This window comes from Aulonocara sp. 'chitande type north' Nkhata Bay, linkage group LG6 (assembly GCF_057382095.1).
Source record: "Aulonocara sp. 'chitande type north' Nkhata Bay isolate Kocher_YH1m ecotype deep benthic linkage group LG6, A_spYH_male_GT1.1, whole genome shotgun sequence".
NCBI lineage: Eukaryota > Metazoa > Chordata > Actinopteri > Cichliformes > Cichlidae > Aulonocara > Aulonocara sp. 'chitande type north' Nkhata Bay.
Genome location: NC_141349.1, coordinates 32,054,355 through 32,070,722, shown reverse-complemented (window position 1 = coordinate 32,070,722; position 16,368 = coordinate 32,054,355). Strand labels below are relative to the sequence as shown.

Sequence of the window (16,368 nt, the reverse complement as noted above, 5' to 3'; positions counted from 1 at the left end):
AAAAATAAATCTGTCACAGTTCTGATTGAAATTTATTCTTTATCACAATCAAATATTTTTCCTCTTCAAATCCTAGACTTTTTCTGGTGAACAGCTAAACACATATCTGAGCTGAAGCCTCCCACTGATCCCACAATTTCAGGCTCTATTTTCGATTTTCTCCCCTGTTTTTGTGGCCCCACTTTTGTGAGTTTTTTTTTCTAACTCTTCCCTTCTTTTTGATGGCATGTAGAAATACTGTATCGCCCAAACTATACAAAACCTCTGAGTATTAATTAATGTAGCAATCTCCTACCATGGTTGCCAACACTTGAATCTTCTTTGTCTAAGGAGGTTTTTTTGTTTGTTTTTTTATTGCAGAACTTCCTACAGCTGACTACTCATTTAAGTTCAGTTGGCTAAATAAACTTAAACCAAATCCTAATTTACCGTATCTGTGCATTTCTTGACCATTCATTTACATTTCATAGATTGGAAGCACCTTGCTAGAGAAAAGGGATGGTATGTATTTAATAAAAAGTTTTGTTCTGACAAAAAAAAAAAAGTTATCCGCAGTTGAGAAATATTAGCAAAATAATAAATGATGAACTGCATCACTATCTGCATTAATTGCAGACATCTATTTTGGAACACTCTGGAAAACTCCAGTGACAGAACCCTGATGGTTGTGCATACATAAGCATTAAAAAGTCCACTAAACAGCACTAAGAATACTGATGTTTTCAGCTGCATAGATATTTATGGATTTTTCTATATTTACATTGCATTTTATTCTGCAGAGCAAATACAAGCTAAAACAAGCAGTGTTGTCAGAGCAAGAGATGTATTTCACATCATGAAAATGTTCAAAGTGTCTTAGATTTGCATTATAATTTCGCAGGATAACATATCCTGTACACATCTGGCGTAAAAATCTGTCAAATCAAAAATGTGGAGCTACCCCATGAGAATATTTTTTGGTTGTTTTTTTTAAACAAAATGTATGCTAATAACTTTGCTGTTCTTTTGTCTTTAATGAGCTTTTAAGCTTTTAGTACTACTATAGCCACGTGCCAATAAATAAATACACAAACAACACGGTCAAATGATTTGTATTTACAAAGGTTGTGAATGGGTGTGATTTGAACTATTACATACTTGCAGACTGTCGAAAAGAGACAAGATGACCAAATATCATGTATAACAATTAATAATGTGATATGTTTATGATTTCAAAGGAAGCTTATTCCAGTATGTAATCATTAGGGCCAGCTTATATAACTGAGTAAAGGCATTTAGAATTGCATATTTATTTATTCATGGTAGTTTTTTTATGGTTAGGTTTGGGCATGCTGTGTCATGGAAAGTTATGGATATTTATTCAGTGATCGCTTCGATTCTATGAGAAGTTGTGGGGTATGTCATTGCACAATTCAAACTTTGGAATGACTGTCTACTAGAAAAAACTTTTGAAAAGGAAATTTGTCATCAGGTGCATTTTAGCCTTTGCATTTGGGGGAAATGTTTTCTCTTTAAATTAGATGCAACAAAATTTCTGTTATGTATCCAGGAAAAATCTGATGATTTGTACTGCCCAGCAGGTGCTAAACAGCGTAAGATAAAGCGACATTTGTAGCTTTTTTTAAATTAACTTTGCAATATACTCCCTTATCACAGCATTTTCTCCTGCACCTTATTTTTCCTCCTAGGCTTATTTCTTTTTCTATTCCTTACTATGGTTCTGTATCAGTTCACAAAACAAGCAGTAGACCTAAGGTTCTTAAGGAGATTTTTTTTTTCGGGGGGGGGGGATACTTCTTATTCAACATGCTCTCCCTGAATGCAAACAAACAAACTTCACAGTAAAAGTGTGGCAACTGTCAATATCAAAATAAGAGCATGCATGCTCTTTAGAAAATGTGAGGGCAACCTGCTGTTTGCTTTCATGTAAAGCAATATATTCATACAGCTCAAGCACACAAACTTGCAAATACACAAATATACCTCGGCCTTCACAGAAACACAAAACATCAATATCTATTCAAAATAAAGTAAAGGAGAAACATTTGGGGGTAAAAGTATGAAAGCTATGTAAAAAGGTGCACATGATGACTCAGAGACACAATAGCAGAAAATCACATACAGCCAAAGCACACAGTGTGTTGCTAAAAAGACACGCATAAGCAAACTGTTATCACTCAAGTGACTTAAATTGGCTTTATACCTACTAAGAAAATTTTACTAAGGGACTTCGTGAGACAAGGTTAATAACATGTACAGTGGTCCCTCGCTATAACGCGGTTCACCTTTTTTTTTTTTTATTATAGCGCATTGTGTTCTGCGTCCCGAGTGGCTGTAGACCATTGTCAATCAATCTTGTGCCGAGTCTCCTGTACAGGATGCGACGAAATGTTGTTTGGTTTCATTCTATAATACTGGACTTATTTTTCTACAAAGGTTTGAACATTGAGAGTGTTTAAACAAGAGAGAAAATGTTTGTGCCTTTCTGAGAAAAGTGTATAAAGTGTGTAGTGAGGGGTTTTACGCGCCTAAAACATCTATAATAATCGTGAAAAATAAAGTTGGGTACTTTGCAGATTTCACCTATCGCGGGTTATTTTTGGAACGCAACTCCCGCGATAAATGAGGGACCACTGTACTTCAATTTCTATGTTCAGATTAGACAATACTGCGTCATTCATGGCAATACTAGAGAGAGGACATTGAGATAAAGTCGCTGATGTGAGTATAAAGTATTCAGGGGAATACAGTAAGATGGCAGATTACACTTGATAAATATTAATGCTGGAATACATTAACAGCAATTTCTCTGACATCGCTGAAGATATATATTGTTGAATAGAAAGAAGCTACAGTGTTTAGAAACAATATCCATCAAGTAAATCATTTTACTTTCGGCATGCCATTAGGAATTATTACATCAAACTACTGAGTAGGTTAATTCAATCACTTCAGCTCATGTATGAACTCAAGTGAATGAGTAATGAGGACAAAAAAGCAGAAAAAATAGCAATGCACATTATTAGTTTTTGATTGAGATGCCAAATTATAGTTTACTTGCATTCCTGAACAGAAAATTGAATAATTGTTGAATATTATGCTGAATGTTATGGGATCAGTCAAAATGAATGTAATTTTGAATATTATCGTTGCTTCATTTCTGAGAAGTTCAAATTTTGGTATAAAAATGTGAGCTCAGTTTATTATTTCCCTAATTTATGACTAATGCAATTTTTAAACAAGCATTTGACAGATTTCCTCTTTGTGATAAGTGATCAAATACACTTTAAAATATATATTGTAGCGGGTCAGGGCTGTTTGGGGTTTGACAGCTATGTTCTGTTGTTCCAGGCGGCACAGTTATGTTGCCATGATTACAGGTGACGCGCTCTCTCGGCGACTGTGCGTTTCTGGGTGGAGAGAGCGCGTTTTTGTTGTTGTTGTGTTTCTGTGAATGCTAATAAACGGCTGTGCTCCCTGGCTAACTCGCGGGAAGCAAGACCAAAGGACACCTCTGTTTCCTCCTTGTCTGAGCTCGCCACAATATTTTTTTTCTTGATTCTTTCAAATTTCTTCGGATTATCATGCCATATTATGCAACAATGTGAATGTGAATCCAACTAAAAACATTTATGACACTTCTGCCTTTTTCACTTCTCTTCTTTGTTCTCCCCTTCATTTGTGTTCATCCCCCTTTACTTATTCTACAACCCTACTTGTCACACTTCATGTGAAATATGATGGCGCCGGTGAGGTCGGCTGCCGTCACGACTGCTCCGACCACTTTTTCTTTGTCTTTGTTTTTTAAGTTAGTTTTCAGCGTTTCTAAATCGGCAAAATCATCACCATTGGGTACATTAGGTATGACAGTGACACTCTTGTTTCTATTGGTATACAATGTACTCACAATTCGAAGTTTTTAACTCCGGATCCGAGCTGGCCGAGTGAGATCTCGAGGGAGAACAAAGGGAAGCGGCGGCGGCCTAGAGGGAAGCGAGCCGGCGTCAGGAACAGGCTGAGAGCTCGTGCACACCGCACACCTCTGCCTAGCATCCTGCTCGCCAACGTCCAGTCACTGGAGAACAAGCTTGACGACCTCAGGGCCAGGATAAAGTTCCAGAGAGACATTCGGGACTGCAATCTCCTCTGCTTCACCGAGACATGGCTGAACCCAGCGGTGCCGGACCACGCCATCCAGCCGGCCGTGTTCTTCTCGGTTCACCGCATGGACAGGACACGGGACTCGGGGAAGTCAAGGGGAGGCGGCGTGTGTTTAATGGTGAACAACAACTGGTGCAACAGTGCGAACGTTGTTCCTCTCACACGCTCCTGCACACCAAATCTGGAACTACTGTCCATCATGTGTCGTCCTTTTTATCTACCTCGGGAATTTACATCGGTCATTGTAAGTGCCGTTTATATTCCACCACAAGCGGACACGGTCACCGCCTTATGCGAGCTGCATGAGGCACTCACACAGCACCAGACACAACACCGGGACGCTGCGCTTATTGTGACGGGGGACTTTAATAGCGCCAACCTCAAACGCGCAGCGCCGAACTTTTATCAACACATCACCTGCCCCACCAGGGGTGAAAGGACACTGGACCACTGCTACACTACGGTCAAGGACGGCTACAAGGCACAATCTCGCCCTCCGTTTGGCAAATCTGATCACGCCGCCATCTTCCTCATGCCAAAATACAAACAAAGGCTGAAACAGGAAGTTCCGGTTCAGAGGAAGGTCGCGCGCTGGACGGATCAATCGGTGGCCGCGTTACAGGACGCACTCGATGACGCAGACTGGGGCATGTTCAGAAACAGCTCCGACGATGACGTCAACGTGTTTACGGAAGCGGTTGTGGGATTCATCGGGAAACTAGCGGATGATACCGTGGAGACAAAGACTATCACAACGTTTCCCAACCAGAAGCCGTGGGTGGATAAAACCATCCGCGACGCTCTGAGATCCCGCACCGCTGCCTACAACACGGGACTCATGACGGGGGACATGGACCCGTACAAAGCCGCGTCATATAACGTGCGGAGGGCGGTGAAAGAGGCGAAGCAGCGCTACGGGAGGAAACTAGAGTCACAACTCCAACAGAGTGACTCTAGGAGCCTGTGGCGGGGACTAAGGACAATAACGGACTATAAAGCACCAACAACTGGTATGATGAACGCGGCCGTGACTCTGGCAGACGAGCTGAACACTTTCTATGCTCGCTTCGAGGCTGCAGCTAAGGTCTCCAACAATGCTAGTGTTAGCGGCGCTAACGGCTACAGACAGGAAGATACTGCCAGCACCGGAAACGTGCTCGTCATCTCCGAGCATGAAGTAAGGAGAGCCTTCAAGAGAGTGAACACCAGGAAAGCAGCAGGACCAGACGGCATCCCAGGTCGCATCCTAAGAGACTGTGCATACCAGCTAGCTCCTGTGTTCACTGAGATATTCAACATCTCTTTATCTCAGTCGGTGATCCCCACATGCTTCAAAGAGTCCATCATTGTTCCTGTCCCGAAGAAACCCCACCCTGCTTCTCTCAATGACTATCGCCCTGTAGCCCTCACCTCAGTAGTGATGAAGTGCTTTGAACGCCTGGTCAGAGACTTCATCATTTCTTCACTACCAGACACACTGGACCCACTACAGTTCGCTTACCGTCCAAATCGTTCCACAGACGATGCCATCTCTCATCTCCTCCACACATCACTCACTCACTTGGACACTAGAAGGGGGAATTATGTTAAAATGCTCTTCATAGACTACAGCTCTGCATTTAACACCATAATTCCCTCCACACTCACCACCAAGCTGGAGCATCTGGGACTCAGCTCATCTATGTGTCAGTGGATCTCCAACTTCCTAACTGGCAGACCACAGGCAGTAAGGATGGGCGGACATGTCTCAGCCTCCACCACTCTCAGCACTGGAGCCCCCCAGGGGTGTGTTCTGAGCCCCCTGCTGTACTCTTTGTACACATATGACTGTGTGGCCACTACCAGCTCCACCACCATCATCAAGTTTGCTGACGACACCGTCGTGGTGGGCCTGATCTCTGATAACAACGAGACGGCCTACCTGAAGGAGATTAGGAATCTGGAGAACTGGTGCCAGAGGAACAACCTCCTTCTAAACGTCAGTAAGACAAAGGAGCTGATAGTGGACTTCAGCACTAAGCAGGAGAGGAACTACCAGACCCCCGTCATCAACGAGTGCCCAGTGGAGAGAGTGGACAGCTTCAAATACCTCGGAGTTCACATCACGCAGGACCTGTCATGGTCCTGTCACATCAACACCGTGGTGAAAAAGGCCCGTCAGCGTCTCTACCACCACAGACGCTTGAGAGACTTCCAACTGCCCTCCAAGGTGCTCAGAAACTTTTACTCGTGCACCATAGAGAGCATCCTGGCGGGAAACATCTTAACCTGGTTCGGGAACAGCACCATGCAGGACAGACGAGCTCTACAGAGGGTTGTGCGGTCAGCTGAGCGCACCATCCGCTCCGAGCTCCCTGACCTGCACTCAATCTACAGCAGGCGGTGCTGGACCAAGGCCAGGAAGATCGTGAAGGACCTCAGCCATCCCAACAACAGACTGTTCTCTCTGTTGAGGTCAGGAAAGCGATTCCGCTCCCTGAAGACCAACACAGAGAGACTGAGGAGGAGCTTCTTCCCGCAGGCGATACGGTCTCTCAATCACACCACCACACAGTACTGACCCACACATATAGTTCTTACACACACACTGGACTTTCTGGACTTTGGTTTTGCACAACACTGGTCACTATATTCTTCATTTCCGATTAATACTTGTACAGCTGCTGTTATTGTGTATATATTTATTTATATTTAGATTTCTTCATACATTCTTATATAGTTCTATATTGTGTATTGTGTATTTTGTTGTACAGTTATTTTATTTTCAACTTTAATTTATATATTTATCTTTATCTTATTCTTCCCAGTTAAATTTACCCTTCATTCTAATTTGTGTTGTACAGTTATTTCATTTTTAACCTTAATTTATATTTTATTCCTTCCTAGTTAAAATTACCCTTTTTAATTTTTCATATTTATTTCCTATCTTATTCATAGCCTTTTCCTTTTTTGTTTTCTTTAGGTCACGAGCAGTTGTCCAAGCATTTCACTACATATCGTACTGTGTATGACTGTGTACGTGACAAATAAAATTTGAATTTGATTTGAATTTGATTTGAAGAACCATTAGCTTTATCTGGATAATAGAACATCTCTGAGCAATGTTTGGATTATACACATTTATCTTCCAAGCATTTTAGTTGAACACTAATAAAACAATAATAAAAAAATGGGGTATCATTCATAAATGTATGGTCCTGTTTCTTTCTGTTCTACTTTACCGTACCATTAATCTCTTATTGTGCAACTGAATATCAGCCTCTTCGAATCACATTCGCTCAACATGAATACACCCATACAATATCTTTGTAGCAGCATGACAAAGCCCCCTGCTCGATTTCATATAAAAACATAAACAAGCACATGTGCACACACTGACACAAGTGTTGTTGTAAAGTAAGTTTTCATGTTGCCTTAGCTGCTGAGATCGATGATGACTCTGTGTATGATGAATGGAGACAGCTATATTATGTTACACACATAACAAATAGACCCTGACTGCAGGGAACACCATCTGATGTCTGCTAATTATAGAGGCTGGAAAACAGAGGTGTACACAGAGGCACGCAATCAACTCATATATCTTTCTTCTATAATGGGGCAGGGCTTTTTTTAGCAGTATAGAGCACAGACACACATAATGTTATATATACATATACATCCAAATGGTCACATGCAAATGGTCACACACAAATGGACGTGTTCTTACCCTACGAGACTGGATCTCTTTCACATATAAAGGCAATAAGAATTCTGACACTCCTTCAAGTCTCACTCCTTCTTTGGTCACCCGGAGATTCCCCATACCATCCTAGAAAAAGGTACGAGATAGAAAAATACAGTTTTTAAAAAGTTAATGACAAGCCAAAACAATACAAATGAAATTCTCATCCAGTGTTTTGCTTTGCTTGTCTATTATATATATTAAAAAGGGCACAACAATGTATTATTAAAGTGTACAATGATATTACACACAAGCAGACAAACACACACAGTAATCTGAGAAGTTACACAGTTTTTTTCTTCATTTTATTGTGCATACTGTGTCAGCATGGGAAAAACACTCCCATGCTGGCACAGTTGGAGTGTTTTCCACAAAATTGTTTGAATGCCTATAGTTAATGTGGTTGCCCCTTATTCGTCTACTAATAAATATATTTCATAAAAACAAACATACAAGGGAGCTAAGTTTACAAAATCCAAGCTCCTATGCAACACATGGAGGATAAATAAATAATTTTAAGCTTTTTTTCTTTTGCTTTATCAATTAGTGTGAATAGCAGTACTTGACACAATTATATATACCTGAAGCTCTTAAATGGAAATAATTGAAAATATGTTGACAGCTTTTAAGGCTCTGTAGATACCAAATACTGAGTAATATTAGGCACTGACAAGCAGCGTTTATTCTCAAATCCTGGGTTCATCAATGGTCAATATATAAATATTATATTTAATTATCAATGGAGAATCATTATTTTTTATCATTTATTACGTTATCATTTGATTCAACACCAATTATGTTATGTAATTATGAAATAAATAATGACAAACAATGTGTAACTGGAAATAAAGTCATGCTGGATACACATATTCTATTGATTTGGCATTCAGCAACAAAGTCTCATGAGAGCTCTAGTTTTTCTATGCTAACGCAATAGTTGCTTTATCCTAGTCAAAGCAATGGAGTGGCAGATAACCATTTAGTTTACAACACGGAAACAAAACAGTAGAAACAAATTTTAGCTGGTCAGAAAGACATATCAAAGAAATCCATGAAGTTTGGCAAATGAAAAAGAGGATAACTGGAAGAAGGATGTGTTGTGGCAACCATCTTCTAAGAAAGGCTTTGTACTAAAATGAACTTTCTTTCACTTTGCATTGCCTGTGAACTGCTATTAACTTGTATTGCCATTACAATAACTGCCAAGAAAGATTTTGATAATTATAAATTAATGTTTTCCCTAAATTTCTAAAAGCTCTTATGATAACTAAGGGTTATATAAATATGCGCATCACTGCTCTGACTAAATCTGGTTTTATGGTCTCATGAATGTGTCTATATGCGTACATGATACGGGAGGCAGGGGGGGTTTCACCCCCCCCCCCCCCCCCCCCCAGACACGCCCCAATGCAGTTCTCCAAGATCCTGACTATGCGACGCTGGAAGCAGATGACAGAAGCGATTGTCGAATGTCAATTGGTTGACAAGTGGGCTGAAATAGAGAAAGGTGCAACAGCAGAGTTCGCCCGGAAGAGTAAAAACTTCAAAGATCAAAAATTACAGCATCAAAAGCACAGACAGAGGCTGCAGTGGAAATTTTCATTGTTTTTAACACTCAGTTCCACTTCTGCACTTTGTATGTCATAACTTTGCTCTCCTTACAAGAGTGGCCCACAGACCTGCTGTACCACATACTTGGTACAATGCCTCCATCTGACAACAAAGCTCACTGCAGGCAGACGTGCTGTCCTACTTCTGCTCGACCATAAAAGCAGCTTCAGGCTTGTGCTTCTGCTCACATCAAAGCAATGTTTCTGATGAGCTTGCTGACTATGTTTGATAAAAATGGCTTAAATTCAGTTCCTTTAAAACAGACATGCCGGGTATGAAGAAAGTCAAGCCTCTAATAGAGTAAAAAGGCAGCTCCTGTAGTATATCAGATCAATTATCTCACAACTTAGACATTCACATTACTCACACTCTCATAACATATACATATAGGATCTTAGGGGTGGGCACGCTACACGGACTTCAAATTACCATCAGGGTGTACACCTCACCGCTGACGTCGTTGCCCACCTCTCAATTTTAAATACACGTAGACATTGAGGGCTAGCAGGAGGGACCATGCGCTTACCTGCTGCTCTCTGGCAGGTAGCTCCATGCCCTCCTGGGTTTTAAATGCACCTTAGAACACACATGCATCAACACTACATATGAGCGGGCAGAGGGAGGTTTGGAGTCTTCTACACCCCCGTTCTCTGCGGCCTGCTGGAGTGGGAGGGCTAGGAGGAGGAGTTGGCCGTCCGACTGCGGTCTGGAATGTGGGGCCTCCCTGCTGCTGCAGAGTCGGGGCGGTCTGCATCTCCCCACCGCAGGGAAAAGGGTAACACCACCTGGGTCAGGCCTCTCGGCCTGGGGCTCGGGCACTCTGGCACAGCTGGCTGCCGGAGGAGCTCCCAGGCACGTCACTACAACCCCCCCTGGCTTATGCTCCGCAGCTGCTGAGTGAGCCCTCATCTGGGACTCTCGTCAGCTCTTTCTGGGATACTGGCACGGCTGCCCCTCTGTTGGTCTTCCTTGGTCTCTTGTGTTCTGAGGGCCTCTGGATGTCTGGAGTTTTGATCTCCTCCATACCTGCTTCATGCCCTGGTGGACAGGGCTGTGGCCCCCCCACACCCTCTAGCAGATCATTACATGAAGGAACCTTTTAAAAACAAGCACGTTAATGCTCATACCTTAAAGCACACTGTGTGCTGTCGATCTTACGTGCTGCACAATAATGTTTAACATTTAGTATTTACTGTTATATTCCCATAGATCATCACGATGTTGTTTATTCTATTGCTCTCGTCTTCTTCTGCTTGTTTTCTTTTTTCTTTCTCAACAGGTGATCCAGGAAAAAGAAAAAAAAATGGTCCGTGGCACACAAAAGACAGTGATCCAGCTGTTGTCTACTCAGCAGTGACAACTGACGAAGTCAGTTATGGACAAATAACCATCAGACCAAACAAGACCAGAGACTTTAAACCAGAGCCAGACGTTGTCTACTCTTCACTGAAGTAGTCCACCAGTCCAACCATTGACGTCCAGCTGCTGGTCTCTAACTGGTCCCCCCAGCACCTCAGACCAGAGGACATCCCTATGTTCAAGATTTTTACATGTCTTATGTCTTTCTATCACCAAATTAAAAATCTGTCAGCAGATCGGTGGTTAGGAGAGTGCAGAGTCCATAAATGTGTAACAGATGTGTTGAATATAGTGTTGTTAGAGTTTGGTGAGTCTTTTTGATTCCGTAAGAGTTGTTGAGCAGTTATTATTGTCAGTTATTCAGTTATTAAGCATAAAAACAACTCTGAAGGGTTTACTAATCAAAAGAAATGAGTTAAAATGCTTAAAAAAAAGAAGTAAAAAAAATACAAAAATTGGAAAAATGATCAAGAAATTTTAAACAAAGTAAATAGAGGCTGGGGAGATGGCAACTGTCTTACTGTCTCATTACTTCGCAGTGCAATTGCTATTTGAAGTTTTATGAGTCAGACAGTCTGTGAAGTGACTTTTTTTTCAGAGGTGGAACTAAAACATTCTGTATTGAACCTTTTCCAGCTTCAACTGAAATATGTGTTATTCAGTGACAACAGATTAGTCTTGCCTGCTTGGCTTCCAGTTTCCTTTTCATGCTCAAAATGTTTGACAAAGTGTTCATGGAAATAGTGATTCTGATCCCATTGATTATCATTAATTGTTAGCAACAGCAAAGCAGCAGAGCCTTTCAAATTGTAATAGTGCAAGTTGGTTGTAAGAGCAACTTGGAGAAATTTGTAGGACAAAACAATGAAAACAATGAGTAATGGGGCATACATGAACCCCCCCCCCAAATAAATACATAATTACCTACCTTACTGTTGGATAACAGTTGGATAACAGTAACCATTCATTAATGAAAAAAAGTAATATTTTTCAAGCCATGCCTTATACCTTCTTTGTTGTAGGTACAAGTATAAAAAGATAATTTTAGCTTGGTGCTATGTGGTTGCTAGAGAATATGAAGATGTCTAATATGTGATATCAATAAGAACCTTCAGCAGCTGAAGATGTATGTGTTTACCAATTCTCATCCTGTAGGAAGAGTTAGTGACCAAAGAAACCTTTTATCTGCCAACATTCTTTAATTACAATGGCTAATAAGAGAATGGAAATCTACATGTTTTGTATGTCTTTTTCAACTAAGTGTGCTTTGCTAAGAAATCTACAGGTGCTTGTCCCCCAAATACCTACTGGAGATACATTTTCTGTGTCATCATTACACAGTAAAGTACACTCCCTTGCCTCTATACTTACTTAGTACTGACTTATTTTGGAAATAAGTGTGAGCTTATGAAACGTCCGAGCTATTGTTGCAGATAGTTTTTTGAAATAGATATTTTTTAACGTTATTTTAACCCTGAACCTCGATTGTTCTAAACCTAACCAAGCCATTTTCTTGCCTACATCAAACCAAAGTGTACCTGAAAACCAGATGCAAAAGAACAAGAAAATAATTCTGTTAGAAAGCCCTTAAGGCAAGCTTCTCCCATTTGCACTCTTGGCCTGAGAAGGACCTGAGGGAGGTTTTCAGAATCAATAAACCCTTAAACACAAAACACTTCAGGGTTAACTACTTTTTCACTAATGCTATTTACTTTAAATAAAGAGAATGATGAAAGGCAAATATATAAAAAAGGCTGCCATATATGAAAATTTTAAAAGATATATCAAATGTCAAAGACACACTTCCTTAAAACCGCAAAGTCTGTGAAATACAATAATGAAGGGTCTTCTTGTGAAAGAGTAACAACCATAAATAAGAAGTTGCCAGGTAGTAATGGTGTTGCTTGCACACAGGTATGATAAAAGAAAAAGCATGATATTCAAAACATGAACTACTGTTTCTTACTCAAGTCATGAAAACATGATGCAGCATTTCAAATACCAGAATGCTTTTAAGACCAGTTAACCTATATTTCTAAAGTGATTTTACATCGAGGGCCAAAGTGGGCTGGACAAGTAAAACTTCAATTTTTAACTATACACTTAATTCATGGGATATTTTATATTAAGATAAAGAAGTGCAATATCAACAGCATATGTCAGTTCTTTTACATGATAAAAGTGTGAAAAGCAGAAAACGGTCTGTAATTCACTGCCCAGATTGTCCTCTATTTATAAAACCTAAAGTTTTTGTTGTTTGATGAAGATTTTCTTGTTTTAACCAAAATGTCTATACTATACAGTAAAAAAAAACCCATGAATTTTTCTGTCATTTAACTGTTTATCTATTACTTAACCACTCTGGTTTAGTGTGAATAGCTATGGGGGAGTTCTTCACCAGCAGGAAAAGCTGAAAAACTTCAGCCTCCTTCATGTTTTCCAAACCCACCTAGCACCTCTAATTGGACATTTTGCCAGGCCAATATTGACACTGCTGTACTAGAGCTTAATAGAGAAACAGTGTGATGGCCTTACTTGCAATCACACATCTATCCTGTCGGGAATCCCATGTATAGCTGTGGTAGGGGTGCTGTGGGGTTGATGCAACATACCTAGAATGGGCGTGTTTGTGTTCCCTATACGTACGGTAAACAGAATGTGCACATTTATAGATGTCCTATTCAACACAGTGCCTTTAAAGGGAATGATGGATTCCCTTATCATGACGAGGTTAACTAGTAAACTGTCCCATTAGATGAAACAATACCATATGCAAGGTTATGCACACAGTACACCCACACCAGTCACATACAAACGAAAGACATGTTTACCACAATGACTTTTCAGTGTCCAAACATAGACATGCACGTGCAAAGACACATAATAGGTCTGTGTGTCCCTGCGATGATGGATAGGCTGGGAAACTATTTTGCAGGGGCTTCTAATATTCAGGAGTGTTGTAATTTTTCATACAACCTTTTATGTCAGCAAGTAGACCCAGAGAAAAACAGAGAGCAAGAGGGAGTGAGTACAGTGTCACCTTTGGTTAGAAAAAAACAGCTGGAAAAATTGCTTAAGGGATGCACAAATTGGGAAACTATAAAACTGCTTTGGTTGCTCCTTGGCTTGTTGAACTGAGACACTATGTGAGGGTTTTAAAAAAAGCGTTGTATGGCAAAATATTAACTTTTTTAAAAGTTAATTTGGACCTTTTCATTTTGATATACCACTGGATAAAAGTTGAATTCAAAATAATTTCTGTGAATGCTTAGTGAGTAATATAAATGACCATTTTTAGGTGATAGTTTGGCATATCTATGAATTTTTACAAACTGCAAAATCCATGTCACATTCAATTTTTCACATGAGGCATTAATAGCTTAAGAGCTCCTTCTGGAATGTATGGCAAAAAATATGAACTTATAGCATTTTTATTGGTTATCTTTCTCTTCTCTCACTCTTCCACTGCACCTCTTATCTTTCTTGCTTGCTTTTTCCACATATTACACAACTCACTCGATTTTATGGTGCACCAGCACAGCTCTAACAGTGCCAGACTCAGATTAAAGGATGGAGTCTAAAATGGTTAAACCACACATGTGTCATGCAGTGCAGCCAAAGTAATTTCCTTTATCGAGAAGTGTTTTGTATATATGAGCTGAAATTTTGTTAAAAGTAAAGCTTTAATGTCTGCAAATTACCAAGGTGTCCAGTTAGCTTTCACAACAGCCAAGTAGCAAAGCAGCCATTGAAGAGTAACTAAAGAATTCAACCATAACTGTCCATATTGCACATTAAAAAAGTATATTGTCCTACTTCCACATCAGGCTTTTTAATGTACAATAAATAAAAAAAATAAAGCCATGTGTTTATTATTAGAGACATGCTTACATATCGAATTCATGCTGTTTTAAAATTAGCCATTGTGGATTCCTCTCCCATGTGCTCTGTTAATTTGCTGTTGCTGCTGCCATTTGCTGTTAATGCAAACTCAGCACATTCCCCATCTGTTTCACACTAAAACACATTGAAAGAATTAAACCTCCTTAACTGCTCACTTACCTACAAGGCCTTTTTTTGTTAAATATCAGCAGCAATTCTCATCTATCAGCACTGATGTAGAAAAGTCAGAGACTAACCGCTATTATAAAAGCGATCATAATTATAGCCATAAATGATGTAATGTGTTAATAAGATAAGATAAGATAAGATAACCTTTATTAGTCCCACCCACACTTGGGAAATTTGTTTAATAATATATAAAGTCCAAAATGTACTTTTCATCCTTTCCTATTTGTTTCCTTTAATCTAGAGTAATTTTGCATACGCTAGACCGCATGTTGGGAAGTATTTGTTGTTAACTGAACAATCAGTTCTCATACTTACCATGTGGAATCAAGAAGATTGACGAGGGAATAACAATCACAGCCAGATGAAAAGGCATATTTTAAACTGCAAGGCTTCTACTGTGCTTCTGGTCAGAAGTTTCACGTTGCTATGATTATTTTATCTGCATATCAAGCAGATAGAAAGAAAACAAAAGTCAATCAAACAAGCTTTCTTCTTCTTGAGCACTTGTGCTAAAATCAGCGGTAGTGCTGTGCAGTACTAGAAGTTTTTGTATCAGTTTGATAATAAGTAAATAGAGGGCCAGTATTGCTAGAAGCGATACTGATACTTTTTACCTATAAGGGTAACTTATGTAAGGAATAGCAGTGTGTCATGATTTATGAGCTGCATCAGTAACTGAGTTTTTTTTTGAGACTGTACCTCTGTATCTCTATAACACTCTGGGTCAGTTTTTGTTATTTAAATATTCTATAGGCTATAAATAAAGTAGACATGACAGTCACCACGAAAAGGTTCATATGCTGGTATTGATCCAATACCAGTGGTGGTGTCAATACTATTCGTGTTGATGTGTGCGACCATAGCTGTACCTGTTAATTGAACACCGTAACAATAAAGTAATGTAATGTAATGAATTACTTTCTCTGTGGTGTAATGTATTACTTTTTTAAAAAACAACCCTAACAAAGTTCTCAACACAGAAATAAGAAATTGACAGAGTTCAAGTTAAACACACTAGTAATTACAGTACTGTTCCAAGATAGTGTCTTCAAAATATGCTGGCATTCCAGCAGCTCTGACAGGCTAGAGAAACAAGCTGGACAGCTTGACTTAATGTCTCTTTTTCTCAGAATGTGAAGTCTTTTCATTTCTGTTTACATTAGTTGTTTATTGTATACTGAAGGTGCAGTTGAAACTGACCATTTAACATTTTCTATTATAACCTAAGGCACCAGATCAATACCAAGCATAAAAACAGATAGTTAAACTAACCTTGAACTAAAAGTTCCAACCACTCTCATGCAATAGTATGAACTTTAATCAAGTTTTGTAATCTAAACGCATCGTGATGCAGTGGCGCTGTCATCTCGAGCCAAAAGCATTGTGGGTGCAAACCTCCTGGTTTCTTCCTGTGTCTACAAGAAATGGTTAGATACTAAATT

General features: G+C 39.7%; 1 protein-coding gene across 2 annotated transcripts in view; it reads right to left on the bottom strand.

Annotated features, from left to right (window-relative positions):
- LOC147328148 (zeta-sarcoglycan-like) overlaps positions 1-16,368 on the bottom strand; it is a 393,854-nt gene that overhangs the window by 117,314 nt on the left and 260,172 nt on the right. For both annotated transcript variants that reach the window (XM_086296321.1, XM_086296320.1), the window contains one exon: positions 7,871-7,972. In XM_086296321.1, the coding sequence (XP_086152447.1) occupies positions 7,871-7,972 (102 nt within the window). The remainder of the gene's footprint in view (positions 1-7,870; positions 7,973-16,368) is intronic.